Here is a 19,327-nt window from a genome sequence, read left to right on the forward strand (position 1 = left end):
CCAAAGCTATGGTTTTCCTAGATACATTAGAATGCTGGAGGAGCAGTCACAAAATGCTGATATTCTGGCCCCTCCCCAGACCAACTAAATCAGAATCTCGGAGGGTGTGGCCACAGGATAGTAGTTTTGAAAGTTCCCTGGAGTTTTAGAAAGGAGGGGAATTGAGAATCATTGGATTAAACCAATGATTCAAATAACACACTCAGATTTCTTAAATTTTTTACACTAGCCTCATTCTTCCTGAAATTTCTTGATATACGAAGAATGCTAGAAGGGGACATTCGGGAGAAAGATAGGGAGCACATGTTGAAGAGGCTTCACTAGATAAGATCCTTTCCCATTACCAGTTCTCTTGAGAATTCTTGGTCTGAACTATCCAAGATGACTCATGCCTTTTCCTATGTGACCTTTAAACATTTGTGGATAAGGCCAAACAATGAAACAAAACAACAAAAACCAAGTTCTTGAATCCAGAAGGCAAAATCACGATCCCATTCCAACCTGGCAGATGTACATTCACTCAGAGAAAACAGACTGCAGGACACGCCCAGGAGCCCAGAGGATGCATATTTCATAGGCTCCAAACAACAGTGTATTAGAGCTTAGTGTCCCAGCTCCTCCATGCCCATTCAGCCAAACACAAAACCAAAATCAAGCAACTACAGACAAGCCGTATATACCATTAGGAAAAAGTGTTAGGGATGAGAAGGGACCTAGAACTAACACTGTCCAAGAGACCTCAGTTCTACAAAATAACAGACAGTTCCTTGAATCATTATGTGTCCCAGTGAACCTCTATTCAAAACAGTTCTTCCAAAGGGCATAGAGGTCAACACCATGAGGAAGGGGTTGCTCCAGTCTTCTCTGAATCCCCAACTTCAGAGCTCAGAGCTCAGAGCCTTCAGAGCTTGGGGCCCCCCAAAGCCTCGAGTGGTCAGCATTGCTCCTCTCAAATGGTCATAGCTGGGCTTGCCTCCAGCTCTGACAGCTCTTCATCCCAATTCTCATCTGCTTTAACAAAATGCCGAGATAAACTAACTTGGCTCATTTGGGGCATTTTTGGCCACCATCTTGCACAGCACTGGCAATGGTAATGACTATGAAGTTAGGCTAGGCTTCCAGGCTGCAGGCTGCAATGCAGATGGAAAGCACTCCATTATCTGAACAACACTATCCTCTCTCTTACTTTACTGATGGCAAAGGCAGTTTCCATAGAAACAAAGAGTTGGTTCTTTCCACTCTAACTCTCTCTAATCTGCCTCCACCAGACCCACAACACTGCCCATTATATCCTCATGGAGCAGTGAATACACAGTTGGCAAGTGTTCTGTAGGAGCCAAGATTCCATAACACTTCTGTGTACCTAAGTGACTTTCTCAAAGCATTCACTATCTTCACACTTAAAGTGATTCTTTGAAGCTACTGCCTATCCCTAGCTTCTAGAGGTTTCCACCATCTTTTTATTTATGTAATAGTCAATATCAATGTGCTTACAACTCTCAGAAAGGAGTTTCTTGCTTTTGTGACACTGTGCATGATATTTTCTCTGTCTAGAATACCTTCATCTTCTGCTTGGAAAATAACTTTAATGGTTTCAGCTCAGAATTTATCTCCTCTAGAAGAATCTGTCATGATGCCTTTCTTCTGAGTCCCCCAATACCATATGTGGATCTCTATAACTGGGCTTGCAATATTGTTGTGTAATTATCAATTATGAAGACTTCCCTACAAGACTTTGAGCTCAGTGAGGGCAAGGATGTGATAGGGTCATCTTTGTCTCTCCAGCATAGAGGGTGTATTCCATAAATGCTATCGGAATGAATGTATGTGGAATGTACTAAACCTGGTGGAAGATTCTCTTTTAGCACTGACAGTTGGATATGAGGCTCTCTTACCACTGTGAGGTAAAGTCAACAAATTCTGCAGAGAACTTGTCTGCTGGGAGTTGTGGCGATGGCTCTTCTACCACCTGTTTGAGTTGCTGGAAGGGAGTGCCCCAAGAATCATAGGGAAACCGGAGGATGGCCAACTCAATCTAGGAGAGGAAACAAGGAGACAACTGTTTAAACTGGACTGACTTAGACAATCAGCAGGTTTCATTCCAGGAAAGCCAGAGGGAAATACAAATCTCCCTGAAGTTCAAGTTTAATTTTGTGAAAAATAAACAAACTGTTATTTTTCCCCAAGTTCCTAGAGTTAGTGATTTTTTTATTTATTTATTTGAAAGTCAGAGTTACACAGAGAGGAGAGGCAGAGAGAGAGAGAGAGAGAGAGAGAGAGAGAGAGAGAGAGAGGTCTTCTATCTGATGGTTCACTCCCCTATTGGCTGCAATGGCCGGAGCTGCGCTGATCTGAAGCCAGGAGCCAGGAGCTTCCTCTAGGTCTCACACATGGGTACAGGAGCCCAAGCACTTGGGCCATCCTCCACTGCTCTCCCAGGCCATAGCAGAGAGCTGGATGGGAAGAGGAGCAGCCGGAACTTGAACCAGTGCCCATATGAGATGCCAGCGCTTCAGGCCAGGGTTTTAACCCACTGCACCACAGTGCTGGCCCCTAGAGTTAGTGATTTTAAAATAATACCTAACTACAGAAGGCCATGTAAACTCATCTAAAGTTGGGTAGGTTTTGTGGTATAGTGGGTTAAGGAGGCCTGGGACCAAGTCTCTCCTGTACTTCCAGTCCAGCTTCCTGTTAACATGCACCCTGGGAGGCAGCAGGTGAAGGCTCAAGTACTTGGGTCCCTCCACCCACACAGGAGACTTGGATGGAAGTCCTGGCTCCTGGCTTCAGCCTGACCCAGCACTGGCTGTTGCAAGTATTTGATCTCTCTCTCTCTCTCTCTCTCTCTCTTTCTCTCTCTCTGCCTTTCAAAGAAACAAAAGAAACTTTAAAATAAACTTATCAGAAACTAAGTTGTTCACTAAAATCAACTGTTGTGCTTCACAAACATTCTAAGACAACCTAAAGCAATCAGGTTTTCAAATGTTTGGTCTGAAAAGTAAATCACACTGGAAGACCTAGACAGAGCTGGACATCTGCTGCCACCTGCAGGTCAGTTGGTGAAAAAGGGAGGAAAAAAGTAATCTAGGACCAAATGACTGATCTGTTTTTGGACTTGATTAAAGACCACTTTGCTGTGCTGGGATCACGTGTTTTCTGGGCATAGATGTGAAATAACTCACAGGATTTACTCAGCTGCTGTGCCTGGAAAGGATCCAGGACTATTGTGGATAATTCTAGACTTTAGTGATACACTGAAAATTTATGATCACCAAAGTTCTAAATAACACACTCTTTGTATAAATGTAGGGCCATGCCAAAGAACATTGAGCTATTTGTTACCAAGTCTTTAGAATATCCCTGACCTGTTCAATAGTCAAGACATCTAAAATAAAAATGCCCTGGGAAGCAGAGTCCATGTCTTGGATAACAAAGATCTTTGGGACTCTTTCTGTAGCTTCAACTTCTTGCCTTAACTACAACAATTTAAATTTTAAACCCTAGGTAGCATCTAGTCAAACACTCTCACTTTCTAGATGAGGACAGAAAGCCCATGTAATTACACCATTTACTCAAGGGCATATAATTATTAAGAGGTAGAATAAAGAGAAAATTCGGTTTGCCCAATACCAGTTCAATGCTTCTACTTCACAACACTGTAAATAATTATCTCTCAAAATCTCCTGCCAGTGCAGGCAAAAATGAATGATGAAGGCTAGCATTTAGGATATTGCAGCTTGGTCCCAAAATCCACCCATTGCAGCTTCGTTCCCAGAACCTCAAGTCCATGTTGATTATCATACACTACCATGGTGATGCCCAGACTCCAAATGTCAGACTTCACACTGTATCCCTTCTGGTTGAGCTCTGGGTTTATTCTTTCAGGCTGGAAAGGAGAGAGACAAGTGAGAAACTGGAAAGATAACTGAGATGACATTTTTAGCTCAATAAAGTCTTTGGGATGGGGGTCAGCACCACCGCCAAGTGAGCTGTTTTAAGCTGCTAACATGACTCAGGTCAGAAAGACTCCATAAATATAACAAATAACCATATCTCCATGGGGTTTTCCAGATATGTTAGTCTTTTCTCAGAGACAATAATGGGTCAATGTTCATTCCCAACAAATTTTAATTTTGCCCTAAGAAGAAACAGGTTATATGTCATAAAACTCCTTTGTCCATCTAGATTTACTCTTGTTAAAAATACCAACAGTAGGGCCGGCGCCGCGGCTCACTAGGCTAATCCTCCGCCTTGCGACGCCAGCACACCGCGTTCTAGTCCAGGTCGGGGCACCAGATTCTGTCCCGTCTGCCCCTCTTCCAGGCCAGCTCTCTGCTGTGGTCAGGGAGTACAGTGGAGGATGGCCCAAGTGCTTGGGCCCTGCACCCCATGGGAGACCAGGAGAAGCACCTGGCTCCTGCCATTGGATCAGTGCGGTGCACAGGCCGCAGCGCGCTGGCCGCAGCGGCCATTGGAGGGTGAACCAACGGCAAAGGAAGACCTTTCTTTCTGTCTGTCTCTCTCACTGTCCACTCTGCCTGTCAAAAAAAATATATATATATACCAACACTAATAAGAATCCCCAAGAGTGACCGAGCTCTGTCGGGTGAGAACACACCCAAGAAGCTTTCATCTAAAGACAAATGGGAAGCTTTGCAATCCCAAACACAAGTCCATTTCCAAGCAGGATACTCCCTCAGTTAACGAAGATCCCAAGGTCTCTGCTAACGGCAATGAATGTACACAGTTGTGAGGTTCTCTCACGATGAAATGGCCTTCCTTTGAGTGATTTAAATTCTACTTGCTATCCTGTCCTCAACAAACAAGGCGACATTCACCTACAAGTCACCGTGGAAATTCTGTGAGCTGTATGTATTACTTGTGAGTTTTTTCAAAGAGTGTATTGCTTTGATTTTTAGGAAAACAAATTTCGAACACTGTAGTCTGAATGTTTGTGTCCCCCCAAAATGTTGAAAGTCATCCCAATGTGCAGGCATTAGGGGGCAGAGCCTTTGTGTAGTGAGTAGGCTTCAGCACCAGCTCCAGCAGTGCCCTGAGAGAAGAGGCTCTGTAGTGAACCCCTTGTCTCCACCACATGTGAGGGCACAGCTAGAAGGCTCTGTAGTGAACCCCTTGTCTCCACCACATGTGAGGGCACAGCTAGAAGGCTCTGTAGTGAACCCCTTGTCTCCACCACATGTGAGGGCACAGCTAGAAGGCTCTGTAGTGAACCCCTTGTCTCCACCACATGTGAGGGCACAGCTAGAAGGCTCTGTAGTGAACCCCTTGTCTCCACCACATGTGAGGGCACAGCTAGAAAGAAGGCACCATCTGCGAACCAGACAAAAACAGACCCTGAATCTGAAAGCACTCTGATTGTAGACTTCCCAGCCTCCAAAATGGTGAGAAATACATTTCTGTTGCTTATCACCCCTGAGTTTACTCGTATTTTGTTAAATGTGACCAAAGGCACTAAGACAATGTATGAAGCCAGTGACTAAGGATTTCAGACCGGAAATCTTTAGGAATAAAGAAGATACAGAATATTTCTTGAGTCCTCAGGCACATTTCCACTTTTTTTTTTTTTTTTCAGTGGCTATCACCAATTTCGTACTTCCTGGAAGGTGCTAGGAAGTTTTGCCAGCACATTCATTCTGACACCATCCCCAGCTGCTATACTTACGGCCATGTATGGTTTGCAACCCGCATCAATTGTTTTAGCAACTGAATCCACCAGGTAGCCACTGATTCCAAAGTCACACATCTTCACTTGGCCCAGGGTATTAATCAGCACATTAGAAGGCTTGACGTCTGAAATAAGAACAACCGGAATCCATGATTCCAGCCTGCTTGGAAGTTCATCTCTCTGCCAGCAGGTGGCCTGAAATCTCTACTTGCCCTTCATCTTCTTTGCCCTAAGCTGCCCAAGACAAAAGTAACTGTCAACCTGGACACATACTTAAACACTACTCACTGCTTTCAGCTTGATTTTCCATTTCATGTTTAGTAGTTTTCTTGAAGGATTGCAATTAAAAATCAAGAAAAAAAATGATTTCCTCTACTCAGCTTTTCACCTTCATTGCCCCCACACATGTACCATGAACTTAAAAAACTATTGCTGTACCACATGCTCAGTTCAAAATAATCTGTTGCATACAGGGTACTTTGAAAAGTTCCTGGAAAATGAAATTAGAGGATAAGTTTATTTTGGCACAAAAAAAGATGAAATCTATGCATAAAAGAGTTCTTCAAAAGTTTGTAGAAAATGTGTTATGAAAAATCTACGTATGCATTAAAAATTCTGTACCAAAATAATTGTGTATTTTAGTTGCATGAATTTTTTAAGTACCTTCACATATACTGGAGGAGTAGTAGAAGAAGGAATGAAAAGGTAGATTTTAATACAATGATGATACACTAGCCGGCGCCGTGGCTCAATAGGCTAATCCTCCACCTTGCGGCGCCGGCACACAGGGTTCTAGTCCCGGTTGGGGTGCCGGATTCTGTCCCGGTTGCCCCTCTTCCAGGCCAGCTCTCTGCTATGGCCAGGGAGTGCAGTGGAGGATGGCCCAGGTGCTTGGGCCCTGCACCCCATGGGAGACCAGGAAAAGCACCTGGCTCCTGGCTCCTGCCAGGATCAGCGCGGTGCGCCGGCTGCAGCGGCGGCCATTGGAGGGTGAACCAACGGCAAAGGAAGACCTTTCTCTCTCTGTCTCTCTCTCTCACTGTCCACTCTGCCTGTCAAAAAAAAAAAAAAAAATGATGATACACTAACGAGGATCAAAGCAACCAGTTCTGCAAGAGACGTTTCAGGTATCACCATAGGGTAACACACAATAAACCCAGTATTCCAGAAATACGGGGCAGATCATGGGAGAAAGGGCATTACTAGGTGGATTTTAAGTGAGTTCTGTGGACTTGAAAGATATAACCTACCTATTCACATGCTCAAAAAATGAATTATTGTTATATCTGGGTAATGAAATTAGAAAATAGTTATTTTTTCCATTTATGACATTCTTTATAAGGAACATGGAATCAGAAGGAGATAGTTACTCTAAAAGCCTTAAAAATTATCTTTCATAATTTTTTCCTGAGATTGAATGACATATATATGTAATTCATTTTATTATTTTGTATATCATATATACATTCTCCAATAGGAATTAGTATTTCATAATTTTAAAATAAACCCTTAAAATCAGTTTCACATTTGTTGGCAGTCCATATTCTTTCTCCAATATGTATTCCTCCCTACTTTCTTCTCTTCTTCCTATTTTTCCAATTTTTAAAGACAACAATTAGTAATAATAAAAACAATAATAGGCATACTTTGCAAGGCACTTTACATTATTTACAGCCTCAGAGTTTAAGAACTACCCAAACCACAAAGTTTTATTAGATGAAATTACTTTCCATGAATTTTCTCAAAGACCTAGCCAAAGGCATCTTTACAAAGATTTCCCTGGCTATTGTCTCCCAAAGACCAACAGTTCCTGTTTTCCATTCTACCTATATTTGCATATCTGATGTTGTCATATTTGTAAGGTGGTTTATGTTTTTCCCATGTTCTTTTTGTATCTTTCATTTGGTTCTCTATCAAAAGAGCCACAAGGGAAAAAATGAAGGCAGGAGAGAAGGAAGTGTAAAATCATTTCATTCTGCCTTCTGGCTGTCTGAAATGGTTCTACTTTATACCAGAGACTTTCACACATTTTTTTTGTGCACAAGAGTCAGCTGGGGGCCTTGTTAAAATGCAGAATTCAGATTCATTTGGTGATTCTGCTTTTCTAACAAGCCACCATGTGATGGTCAATATAAGATGGATTTTTATCTATTTTCTAAAATTCTGAATGATGTAATCCCAAGCACTGCTTAGTAACAGGTACTTTATATTCAGCTTAGGTAGACTTTAAAGTCCATGTCTTCCTTAGCTCCCAGCCAAGTTAAAGAAAAAAAAGCTTCTTATTTGATTGGCTATCCAGTCCTCAAAGGAAGCACTTAGTTCTACTGCCTGACTCAACTCCACAGCCATCCTTGGGGAGGGATGGAGGGACTCCAGGTAAAAGAAATAAACTTTATAAGAGGAATAGCCCAGGAAGCTCCATGGTTCTTACCTCGATGAATGACAGAGAGCTTACTGTGTAAATGTTCTAATGCTTTTACAATCTGCAAGAGAAACACAAGATAGATTTATTTACCCTATCACTGGAAAGGAATTGAATGACAAGTATATCCAGGTTTATTATCCCTGGCTTAAGGAGACAGGGTGAGGTATTTTCTTAAATAGTGCTGTCCTATCCAGAAAAATACACAGGGAGTTACACAAATTGACTCCATCCACAAGAGAGGACTGTATCTATAGCAGAGAAGATGCCCCACACTGTCTATCTTGTTTTCATTTGTCCTCAAGAACTGTTTTCCTTCTTTACCCTCCTGAGCCTTAATAACCATTAAGGTCACAGTCATTCCTCCTATTTCTTCTATGCCTATTGGTCTTAAGAAAACATTCAAAACTCTACAAATAAAAATTGAAAACACAGGAATGCAATCATAGCAGATGAACACACTGCTTACAGTCATTTAACCTGGAAATGACAAAACTCAGTCAGTGGGAACATTGCTATGTGGTGCTCATAAGGAAAAAAAATATTTATCCATCTACCAATGAACTCATGCATTCAACAGGCACACGCTGGATGGTAGCTACTGTCCAGGCAGAGTTTCTTCATACTGAACATACATAGACATACATGGCCTGGACTGCTCACATTCTCCTCATGCTTGCTCATGATGTACTCACAGAAACAGCTATTTTCCCTAAGATGTCCTCTGGAATTGTTTGGCCTTTATCAATGACTTGTTTGTAGAATTTATCTAGTGATGTATCCATGAGCTCCATGCAGATCCAGACATCACCCTGAAGATCAATAAGTTCATGGATTGTTAAAGAGAATGGAAAAGGGAAAGACAAGAAACAGTTAACACCAGTCCTCAAGAACTGACCATTGTTTGCTTGAGTTTTGGGAGGAAATGCACATCTTCCCTTCAGGATCTCAAAGGAATTTCTAAGTGAGCAAGATTACCTCCAAAGAGCAACCCAAGTAAAATGTGTTGTGATCTCTCACTCATTCACAGAAACTAGAACCTAATTCCTAATGACCATAAGCAACAGAATCCTAGAAACCCAAGCCTTTACCATCACTGCCATCCAGGAGGATGTCCAGATACCTATCAATCTCTGATTTCTCACACTTGGTCAAAAGTCTGATTTTAAGACTGAGGTAATGCTTCATACTTCATGTAACAGCAAAGTGAAAAATGGAGGTAGAGGAAAAAGATAAAAGGAAATCCAAGGGGTTCATAAACGTATATTTGGCCAAAGGATAAAGCAATCTACAGATTCAATGTAATTCCTATCAAAATACCAATGGCATTCATAACGGAGTTAGAAAAAAAATCCTAAAATTCATATGGAATCACAAAAGATCTTAAATAGCTGAAGCAATCCTGAACAAGAAAAACCAAGCTAGAGGCATCACAATACCTGATTTTGAAGCATTCTACAAAGCTATCATAATTAAAAAAGCTTGATGCTGGCATAAAAACTGATACACAGATCAAATGAACAGAACAGAGAGCCCAGAAATTAATCCACATACATATAGCCAACTGATTTTTGACAAAAGTACTCAGATCATATGGCAGTATAGGGATAAAAATCTCTTCAACAAATGGTGCTAGCAAAATGTATGTATATGTGTAGAAGAATTAAATTAGATCCAAACCTCTCACCATATACAAAAATCAACTGAACATGGATCAAAGGCATAAATTTAAGTCCTGAGACTCTGAAGTTGATGGAAGAAAATGTAGGGAAAACGCTCCAGGACATTGATGTAGAGGCCAACTTCTTGGACAAGACCCCCAAAGCATAGGCAATAAAAGCAAAACTAAACAAATGGGACTACATCAAACTCAGAAGCCTTTACACAGCAAAGAAAATAATCAATAGAGTGAAAAGAGGACCAAGAGAATGGGAAAAAATGTTTGCAAACCGTATGACAAAGATTAATATCCTGAATACTCAACAACTTAAAAAATTTAACAAAAAAAATCAATCCAGTTGAGAAACAGAAAAAGAATTTCAATAAAAGTTCTCAATTAAGCAACACAAATTCACAACAAATATATGAAAAAATACTCAACATCACTAGCCATCAGGGAAATGCAAATCAAAACCACAATGATATATCACCTCACCTCTGTCAGAATAGCTAAAATCCAAAACAGGGAGTGACAGATGCTGGCAAGGATGTAGACAAAGGGGAACACTTTAATACTGTTGATGGAAATGTAAATTAGTGCAGTCACTGTGGAAAACAGTGTGGAGATTTCTCTAAAAAACTAGTGGCATACACCACTACTGGGTATATACTGAAAGACTTGAACACAGTGTATCAAAGAGATACTGCACCATCACATTTATAGCAGCACTGACCACAGCAGCCAAAATCTGGAACCAACCAAGGTGTCAATCCTAAAATGAATGGATAAAGAAAATGTGGTATGTATATCTGATGGAATATTATTCAGCTATAAAAAGAATGAAACTACCATTTGCAGCAAAATGGATACAACTGGAGGATAACATGATGAGTGAAATAAACTGGACTCAGAAAGGAAAATACTGCATGTTCTCCCTTATATGTGGGAGTAAAATTGAAAAAGCAAACAAGAAAGGAAAAGAAGGAAGGGAGGGAGGGAGGAGGAGGGCGGAAGAGAGGGAGGGATGGGGAAGGAAGGAAGGCAGAAAATGTGTGTATCAGTACTGCTGCAGATATAGTTTTGTAAAACTGTGTTTTATATCTTTGTGAAACAAATAGCTAAGAATGATATACTACTACAGTTTTAGTGATTTGTGATTACTTTATTTTTAAAGCTTTATTTATTTATTTGAAAGGCAGAGTTGCAGAGAAGCAGAGGCAGAGAGAGAGAGAGAGAGAGAGAGAGAGAGAGAGAGAGATCTTCCATCTGCTGGTTCACTCCCCAAATAACCTCAACAACTGGACCTGGACCAATCCAAAGCCAGGAGCTAGGAGCTTCTTCTGGGTCTCCCATATGGGTGCAGGGGCCCAAGGACTTGGGCCATCTTGTACTGCTTTCCCAGGCCTTAGCAGAGAGCTGGATTGGAAGTGGAGCAGCGAGGACTTGAACCAGCACCCATGCGGGATGCCAGCACTGCAGGTGGCAGATTTACCTGCTACACCATAGCATTGGCCCCTGTGATTACTTTAAAATTTACTGTATATGGGTAAAATGGTCATTTTTCTATTCAATTATTATACACAGCTGTTGCCTATATGCCCACAAAACTAGGGTCTTTTTGCTTGTTAAACTTCTTATTCAGTGAAGTGTTAAGCCTTTTTACTGTAATGTAAATTTAAAATGTTATGTCAAAAACTAAAAAAATAATACAGAAAGGGAGAAAGAAGGAGGATGGGAGGCAGAGGAGAGGAAAGGTGGGAGGAGGAAGGAAGGGAATATCTTATGTTCTCATCTACAAATCACATTGCATATGCTAAAAACTAAAATTAAAATTAAAAATATTATTTAAAAGCACAGAAATAAAAGAAATCAATGCAAGTCAATCTATTGACTTAGATAGTTCTACCAAAATAGACAAACCAAAGCAGAAAACAAAAGAGAGCCTCAGGATCTTTAAAGGGGCTAAGGATGCTTAGAAATCCCATAATTTCAAGCCAAACTAACACCAGGGCATGGCAGGGTTGCACAAGTGGAAAATCCTCCACACAAGTCAAGACTGATAAGAAAGTGTACCATGATGTGTATGGGACTCATGTGTCCAGAGAAGCTTCTTGGTAAGTGGTTAGTCTCTCTGGGCTTTGAATTGAAGGATCACCTACCTCCCGGAAGAGGGCGCCATAAAAGGTGACAGTAAAGGGACAGTCCACTGTCCTCATGGAAATATCCAAATCCATCAATAGCCTTTTCTGCTCCTGGCTATTTACTGTGGCCCGGATCCGCTGAATGGGAATGCATGGAAAATTTATGGTTACTACTGTGAGGATGTCACTTAATAAAACGGGGACCTTAAGGAGTTCCATCGTAAGAACAGTACAACACGTCACAACACAGCTCCTAGCACTTTGAATATCAACTCTAAGCAATCAGCTATTTGTAAAAAAGGAAAAATAAGGAAAAGGGAAGACATTTATTCTTGTGGTTTAGATGCCAGTTAAAACACCATCATTCTAGATCAAAGTACCTGAGTCTGATACCAACTTCTGATGCGGCTTCCTATTAATGCAGACTCTGGGAATTAGTGGTAATGGCTCAAGTAATTGTGTCCCTGCCACATACATGAGAGACCTGAGTTGAGTTGCAAGCTCCAGGATCCAGCACCGGCCGACTCTTGGTCATTGTGGGCATTTGGAAAGTGAAACAGCAGAGGGAAGTACTCTCTGTAGCTCTCTCTGCTTCTCAAGTGAATAGTTTTAATGAGAAAAAAATAATAAAGACTGTTACTTATTTGATTTCCTGAACAGTTCTTACTAAGAAAAAAAATTGATAGCATGTTTGGAGATTAGAAAAATGTTTGGGGGCTGGTGCTGTGGTGCAGTAGGTTAATCATCCGCCTGCAGTGCCGGCATCCCATATGGGCGCCGGTTCTAGTCCCGGCTGTTCCAGTCCTGATCCAGCTATCTGCTGTGGCCTAGGAAAGCAGTAGAGGATGGCTCAAGTGCTTGGGCCCTTGCACCCACGTGGGAGACCCAGAGGAAGCTCCTGGCTCCTGGCTTCAGATCGGCTCAACTCTGGCTGTAGCAGCCACTGGGGGAGTGAACCAGTGGATGGAAGACTTTTCTCTCTCTCTTTCCCTCTCACTATATGTAACTCTACCTCTCAAAGGAATAAATAAAAATCTTAAAAAAAAAAAAAAAAAGAAAAATGTTTGGGAATATATTCCAGGCTACCAAACTGATTTGGCTTACTGTATTCTGTCTATTGGATGTATAGAGTCCATAATTATTTTTGCTACTTATTTTTGGGTTAATATGAAAAATATCCCAGAGCCCAACTTTGGGAACCTGTAAAATTGCAGTAGCCACAGCTGTCCCTTGGTATCTCTGAGAGATTGCTTATAGGAAACCACACCCTCCACCAGATATCAAAATCCATAGACATTGAAGTTCCTCATATAACACGACATAGTATTTGCATATTACATATCACATCCTCCCCTATACATTAAATCATCTCTAGAGATTACTTATAATACCTAATACAATGTAAATGCTACACAAATTTTTGTTGTATTGTTTAGGGGGAAATATCAAGAAAGAAGTCTATTCATGTTTAATACTGACAATTTTCCCCCCAGATATTTTCAGTACACAGTTGGTTGAATACATAGATGTAAAGCCCATGGATGGAGAGGGTTGACTGTATCTGGAATAAACAGCTATGGTAAGAAAATCAGTACAGCTATAGGGAAAAGATGCAATCAAGCAGAAGCAGAAAAGCTGTTGGTGCCTATCCCAGTGCTACTGAGAGAAGAAAAACTTGTCTCACCAGCAGAGACTTCCAGAAATATGATCATGTTATTAAGTGACAGGAAAGAGATCCTTTGTCTTCACATTTTTTGCATACTTAGCAAAGGGTCAGTGGATGAACAGACTAGAAAATCTACAAGATAAGGGGAAGAAATCTCCATTCTCCAGGAGCTAAGAGATCTGAGTCACTAGGCCATTCCCAACAATGACTCAAATCCATCTGCTCATCTAGAGATGGTGATCTTTTCTAAGATCCTTCCAGTATCTACTCAAGGAACAGGAGATGATTCCAGATGTCTTTCCATAGTTCACAAATACTGCAGATTTACTCTAGAAGGATTTGTCCTCCCTTCTTCCACAAATGGAGATACTCTGTACTCTCAATTCTGGCTTCTTGATTTTCAAGAAAAATTCTTTAAAAGCAACAGAATTCAGAAAAAGACATTCATGATACATAGTAACAAAGTGCAACAGGTAAACTTTGGCTTGGATGCAGATTTGAAAAACCAACAGGTCAAAAAAATAAAAACACTTCAAATTGATCGTGGAAATTTTAATTTGTACCAAGTATTACATGAGGTTAAGGAAGTAGTAACTTTTTACATATGATGATGATATGGTGGTTGTGTAAAAAAAAAAATCATTTTAATGGTAGAAGGAGAGGTAAAGGAGACCTAGTTTGTTTTTTTTTTTTTGTTTGTTTGTTTGTTTTTTTTGACAGGCAGAGTTAGACAGTGAGAGAGAGAGAGAAAGGAGGGAGACCTAGTTTTTAAAAAAATATGAAGTAGATACAACTCAAAGCAAGTAACCATTTTCCATAACTTATAGGGAAATACTGTTCTCTGGAATAACATGTTCTTTCTTTCTTTTAAATTTTATTGATTTTATCACAGAGGCAGGGGGGAGAGAGATGGAGAGAGAGAGAGAGAGAGAGAGAGAGAGAGAGAGAATCTCATCCACTGGTTCAGTCCCCAAATGCCTACAATGGCTGGGGCTTAAGCAGGGAACTGAGATCACAATTCAGGCCTAAAACATGGGTGGAAAAATTCAATTACTTGAGCCATCACTGCCGCCTTCCAGGGTCTGCACTGGCAGGAAGACATATTCAGGATCCAGAGCCAGTAATCAAACCCAAGTTCTCTGATGTGGGGAGCAGGCATCTCATGGGTAGGCCACATGTCTGCTCTAATCTTTTCTGCTTCACCCTATCAAAGATTGTTTTGCTTCTATGCAAAGGGCTGGTTCACAGTTGAGATGGACAAATGTATACACCGCAGATAAAAAACATTTGGGGAAATGTCAACTCTACCTTCACCGCCATGATCTGCCCGCTGGGCACGTGCCGCATCTTCTCCACCACCCCGTACGCACCTCGTCCCAGTTCCATTATAGGTTCCAGGTCATCTGCCTTAACCTCAAAGTTCTGCAAGATAAAAAATAATAATAATAACCCAATAGGAAAAGATGCACCAAGTAGACACAGACAGTAGTCCACTATGGCGTCTCACAGTGTTCTCAGGGTTGTTTCCGGGTTGGAAGCTTTCCTGGCATGTCAAAGCAGCTGCTTCAAACACAGAGTTACAAGAAGTGCCAGGAGATGCGAAGGCTCCCACAGCAGGCCACCTGCCTGTCACAGGCAACACAGAGGCTCAACTCCACCCAACCCAGCTTCTGAATAGCTTATTTGAAGCCATCTACACTGCAGTTCCTTAACCATTCTCTTTTAAATACATTTATCATCCACAACGGACTGATAGAAAATAGATCTATGGCCTTTGAGAAATGCCCTTCCAAGAGCATCTCTACCCTCCAGCTCCTCCGATCAGAACCACAATAGCCTGATTTCAGTTCACCATTACACAGAACAGGAGAGCCACATACTACCACCCTTCACTGTCTAGATTTTTAGTCATTTTTTATCCTTTTAACAATTTTTAGTCCGGGGCTGGTGCCGTGGCTCACTAGGTTAATCCTCCGCCTGCAGTGCCAGCATCCCATATGGGCACTGGGTTCTAGTCCAGCTCTCTGCTGTGGCCCGGGAAGGCAGTGGGGAATGGCCCAAGTGCTTGGGCGCCTGCACCCACATGGGAGGCTAGGGGAGGCACCTGGCTCCTGGCTTTGGATTGGCGTAGCTCCGGCCATAGCGGCCATTTGGGGGTGGACCAGTGGAAGGAAGACCTTTCTCTCTCTCTCTCTCTCACTACCTAACTCTATCTGTCAAATTAAAAAAATTTAGTTGACATAATACTTATACATATTTATGGGACACAATATGATCTTTCAAGACCTGGATACAAGGTGTAATGATTAGATCAGGGTGACTGGTCCACCACTTTAACGTTAATCATTTCTTTCTGTTGGGACTACTTTCTTTGAAATTCAAACTTTTTTGGTTCATCCCTTGACAAAATGTTACAAAAAGTAACCTTTTCAGTGGCCAGTCAGAAAGCATACACATAAAATGCCCGAAAGTATTCACGGTAAGCGTGACTTCTCTCACCTGATTTCCAATAGAAATGCAAGCCTTGGAGTCTAAATCTCGAGGTGGCCTAAAAAGATAAAAGGAAAAAGAAGAAACCTGAGATCTTTAGTCAGGTGTCTTTCCAAAACCATATGCAACAGGAGAGGCTTTTCCTTACAAAGATCATGATAGAAAGGTAAAGCAGCATAAGAATCTGACTAGCACTCGATCACTTTGGGCGTCCCTTTCTTCCTTAAAATGGGGATATTGATATGTGTATTAGCACTTCATGGAATAGGAGCAAATATTAAATGAGATATTCCAGGTACAATGCTTAGTAGAATGCTTGGCACATAGTAAATATCCAATAGGTAGGAGCTATATGTATATAGTTATATGATAATAATGCTATAGCAGTAGGCTTCCCAGTTTTTCTTTCATTCGGGAACAACACTGCATTCAATTACTGCACTACTTTTTCCACAATTGTTCAAAAAAGAAAAATAGGCATATGGTTCTGTTACCTTACAATTCCAAATCTAATTTCCTCCCTCCTAGATAGACAAGAGACAGAGAGGTGAAGGGACTTGCCCAAGGTCACAATGACCTGGGACTCCTGATTTCCAACTCATTATTCTTTTGATTTTAATAGACTGTCCAATGACATCCAGTGATACTACTTCTGCACATAGTGTGCACACACTTCAGGAGTTTTCTCAGAATCCAGAGGTTTGAAGAGTCTCCTTTCGTGTATTTATTTGAACTACTTGAATGCTCTCTCTGCTGGGATCAATCTAGTTATAAGAAAGATGTTTGGCTTTGGCTAGTCCCTAATTAGGACCCCAGAAAGGCATTTTCTTTAATTGAATGTATCAAAAGTATCATGACAAAGGTGGCATGCCAAGAAACATACTGTCCCTATAACCAAACATACCAACCAGCAGCTAAAGACAAAAGAATCTGGTGTTGCCATTATAGAGGATGAACCAGCAGGGTGAAACTCAAGTCTCTCTGCAGGCATAATTCCTGCCCAAATTGTCTTTAGAAATAGCCAAAGAAAATGGAAAGGAGGGAGGAAGAAAGGATCTTTTGCCAATGACGATGTTTCCCAACACTAAAGAATTATGATTCTATCCCTGCTGCTGAAGCTGAACATACAATAAACCGACAAGGAAGAAGTAGGAAAATATCCATAGATATAAACAAGAATCTAAGATTTTAATGACAAGTCTTCCCTCATCTCAAAATTCCTTTGATACACATAGAATATTGAAAATAAAGTTTTTCTGTTCCTACTTAAAATCCATGTACCGAGAGCGATAGCGAGATAAAAACAAACAACAGAATCTAGACACATAAACACTAATGGCAGGGAAGGTGTGATACAGCTTGTGTTCCTGAGCAGGGAGTTTCCTTCAGAAAACTTTCCAGAAGAGTCAAATTTCTAAAAGTTTCCAAAGCTGTTATTTTCAATTTTTATAATTTATTTATACTATTTGCAATGGTACTTTGAAATAAAAGCAAATATAAGGTGAAACAGGGGCCTAATATAAACACTAAAAATCCTTCGTAATTACTCATACTCTGCCTTCTTTAAAAGTATGAGGCCACAGAAAGGTTACTCATTATTCAGGGTTATCTCTGTTTTCTGGTCATCCAATGAGAATATTGAATAAGATTTCCTCTAGGTCTCTTATTCTTGTATTCTATAGAGAGCACAGCAAATAACAACCTGTGGTCCAGCTAAGAATGGCTTTTACAAGCTTAAATGGTTATAATACACAACAAAGAATATCCAACTGAAGGCACTGTGGCCTAAGTAGCCTAAGATATCTGGCCTTGTGCAAAAAAGAAGAGAGAAGAGAAGAGAAGAGAAGAGAAGAGAAGAGAAGAGAAGAGAAGAGAAGAGAAGAGAAGAGAGGAGAGGAGAGGAGAGGAGAGGAGAGGAGAGGAGAGGAGAGGAGAGGAGAGGAGAGGAGAGGAGAGGAGAGGAGAGGAGAGGAGAGGAGAGGAGAGGAGAGGAGAGGAGAGGAGAGAGAGGGGAGGGGAGGGGAGGGGAGGGGAGGGGAGGGGAGGGGAGGGGAGGGGAGAAAAGGGGAGGAAAGAAAAAATAAAAGGTTTGGGGCCAGCACTTTGACGCAGCCTGCAGCGTTGGCATCCATATGGGCACCAGTTCTAGTCCTGGCTGCTCCACTTCTGATCCAGCTCTCTGATATAGCCTGAGAAAGCAGTAGAAGATGGCCCAAATCCTTGGGCCCCTGCACCAACGTGGGAGACCCAGAAGAAGCTCCTGGATTCTGGCTTCAGATCAGCTCAACTCAGACCGTTGCAGCCATTTAGGGAGTGAACCAGCGGATAGAAGACCTCTCTCTCTCTCCCTCTCTCTACCTCTCTCTCAGTAACTCTGTCAAATAAATAAAATAAATCTTTTTAAAAAAATGTTTGCTGATCCTGGATCTGTACTAACTTTGCATTTTTACATTACACCTTGACCTAATGAGAAGGCATAATGTCATTTTCCAGATGAAAAGAAATGAAACCCATAATAGTTTTGTGATGTTTTGAAGCTGTACAGTCAACAACAGAGCTGAAAATAAAACCCAGTTCTCTTGCATCTTAGTTTGCACCTAAGAAGGGGAATGAGAACAAGACAGAGGGACCACGAAGAGTGGTTTTAGTGCTTCGCCTCTTACCATCATTCCCATCCAAATGCAAGGAACCAGTTCCCCTGCAACCCAGCCCCTTCAAATGAAAAGGATCAATCCACCTAAGCCTTGGGTCGTTGGCTTCATCCAGTCTGCCAAAAACATCAAATGATGAGGCCAAGACTGACAGCTGGGGTTGGATTAGTTCACACTGTGCTCTTTCTGTCTAAGGCTAGGCATATTAGCTTGCCTGGAACATTGAAACTCTATAGGTGGTTTATATGATAGGTAGATGTTCTCTGTTAATTATTTGATATTTTAGTTCTCTGGGGGGAAAAATCAAGCATATTACAAAAATTACTTTCCTTGAAGACAAAAGGTATTGAACAACCAGATTTGGTTTACTATAATAATTATTTCTTCATAATTTTATATGATTATTATTCACCGATTATTGCTACAGTGAGTATTCAACAATATTTTAGTAAGCAACTACTTGTGCCAGAGATTCTGCTAAACCTTTTAAATAAAATAACTTCCTTAATTTTCATGACTCTTGAAGGTATTGCTATGTCCATTTTAATGCAAAGAAAGAACACTGAATGAGATTAAATAATGTAAGGTTATTTGAAGAGATGATGAGATTA

General features: G+C 41.1%; 1 protein-coding gene across 5 annotated transcripts in view; it reads right to left on the minus strand.

Annotated features, from left to right (window-relative positions):
* MAP2K6 (mitogen-activated protein kinase kinase 6) overlaps positions 1–19,327 on the minus strand; it is a 139,392-nt gene that overhangs the window by 23,833 nt on the left and 96,232 nt on the right. For 3 of the 5 annotated variants that reach the window (XM_008271757.5, XM_089316719.1, XM_008271758.5), the window contains exons 3-10: positions 16,075–16,123; positions 14,884–14,997; positions 11,928–12,047; positions 8,804–8,920; positions 8,118–8,169; positions 5,684–5,811; positions 3,809–3,886; positions 1,896–2,035 (exon numbers count right to left, since the gene is read on the minus strand). In XM_008271757.5, coding sequence (XP_008269979.1) covers positions 1,896–2,035; positions 3,809–3,886; positions 5,684–5,811; positions 8,118–8,169; positions 8,804–8,920; positions 11,928–12,047; positions 14,884–14,997; positions 16,075–16,123 — 798 coding nt within the window. The remainder of the gene's footprint in view (positions 1–1,895; positions 2,036–3,808; positions 3,887–5,683; positions 5,812–8,117; positions 8,170–8,803; positions 8,921–11,927; positions 12,048–14,883; positions 14,998–16,074; positions 16,124–19,327) is intronic. The other 2 variants (XM_089316720.1, XM_089316721.1) reach the window with 1 other exon arrangement.

Source organism: Oryctolagus cuniculus, chromosome 17 (genome assembly GCF_051225735.1).
Source record: "Oryctolagus cuniculus isolate XC-2025 breed Fujian yellow rabbit chromosome 17, ASM5122573v1, whole genome shotgun sequence".
In the NCBI taxonomy this organism is placed as follows: Eukaryota; Metazoa; Chordata; class Mammalia; order Lagomorpha; family Leporidae; genus Oryctolagus; species Oryctolagus cuniculus.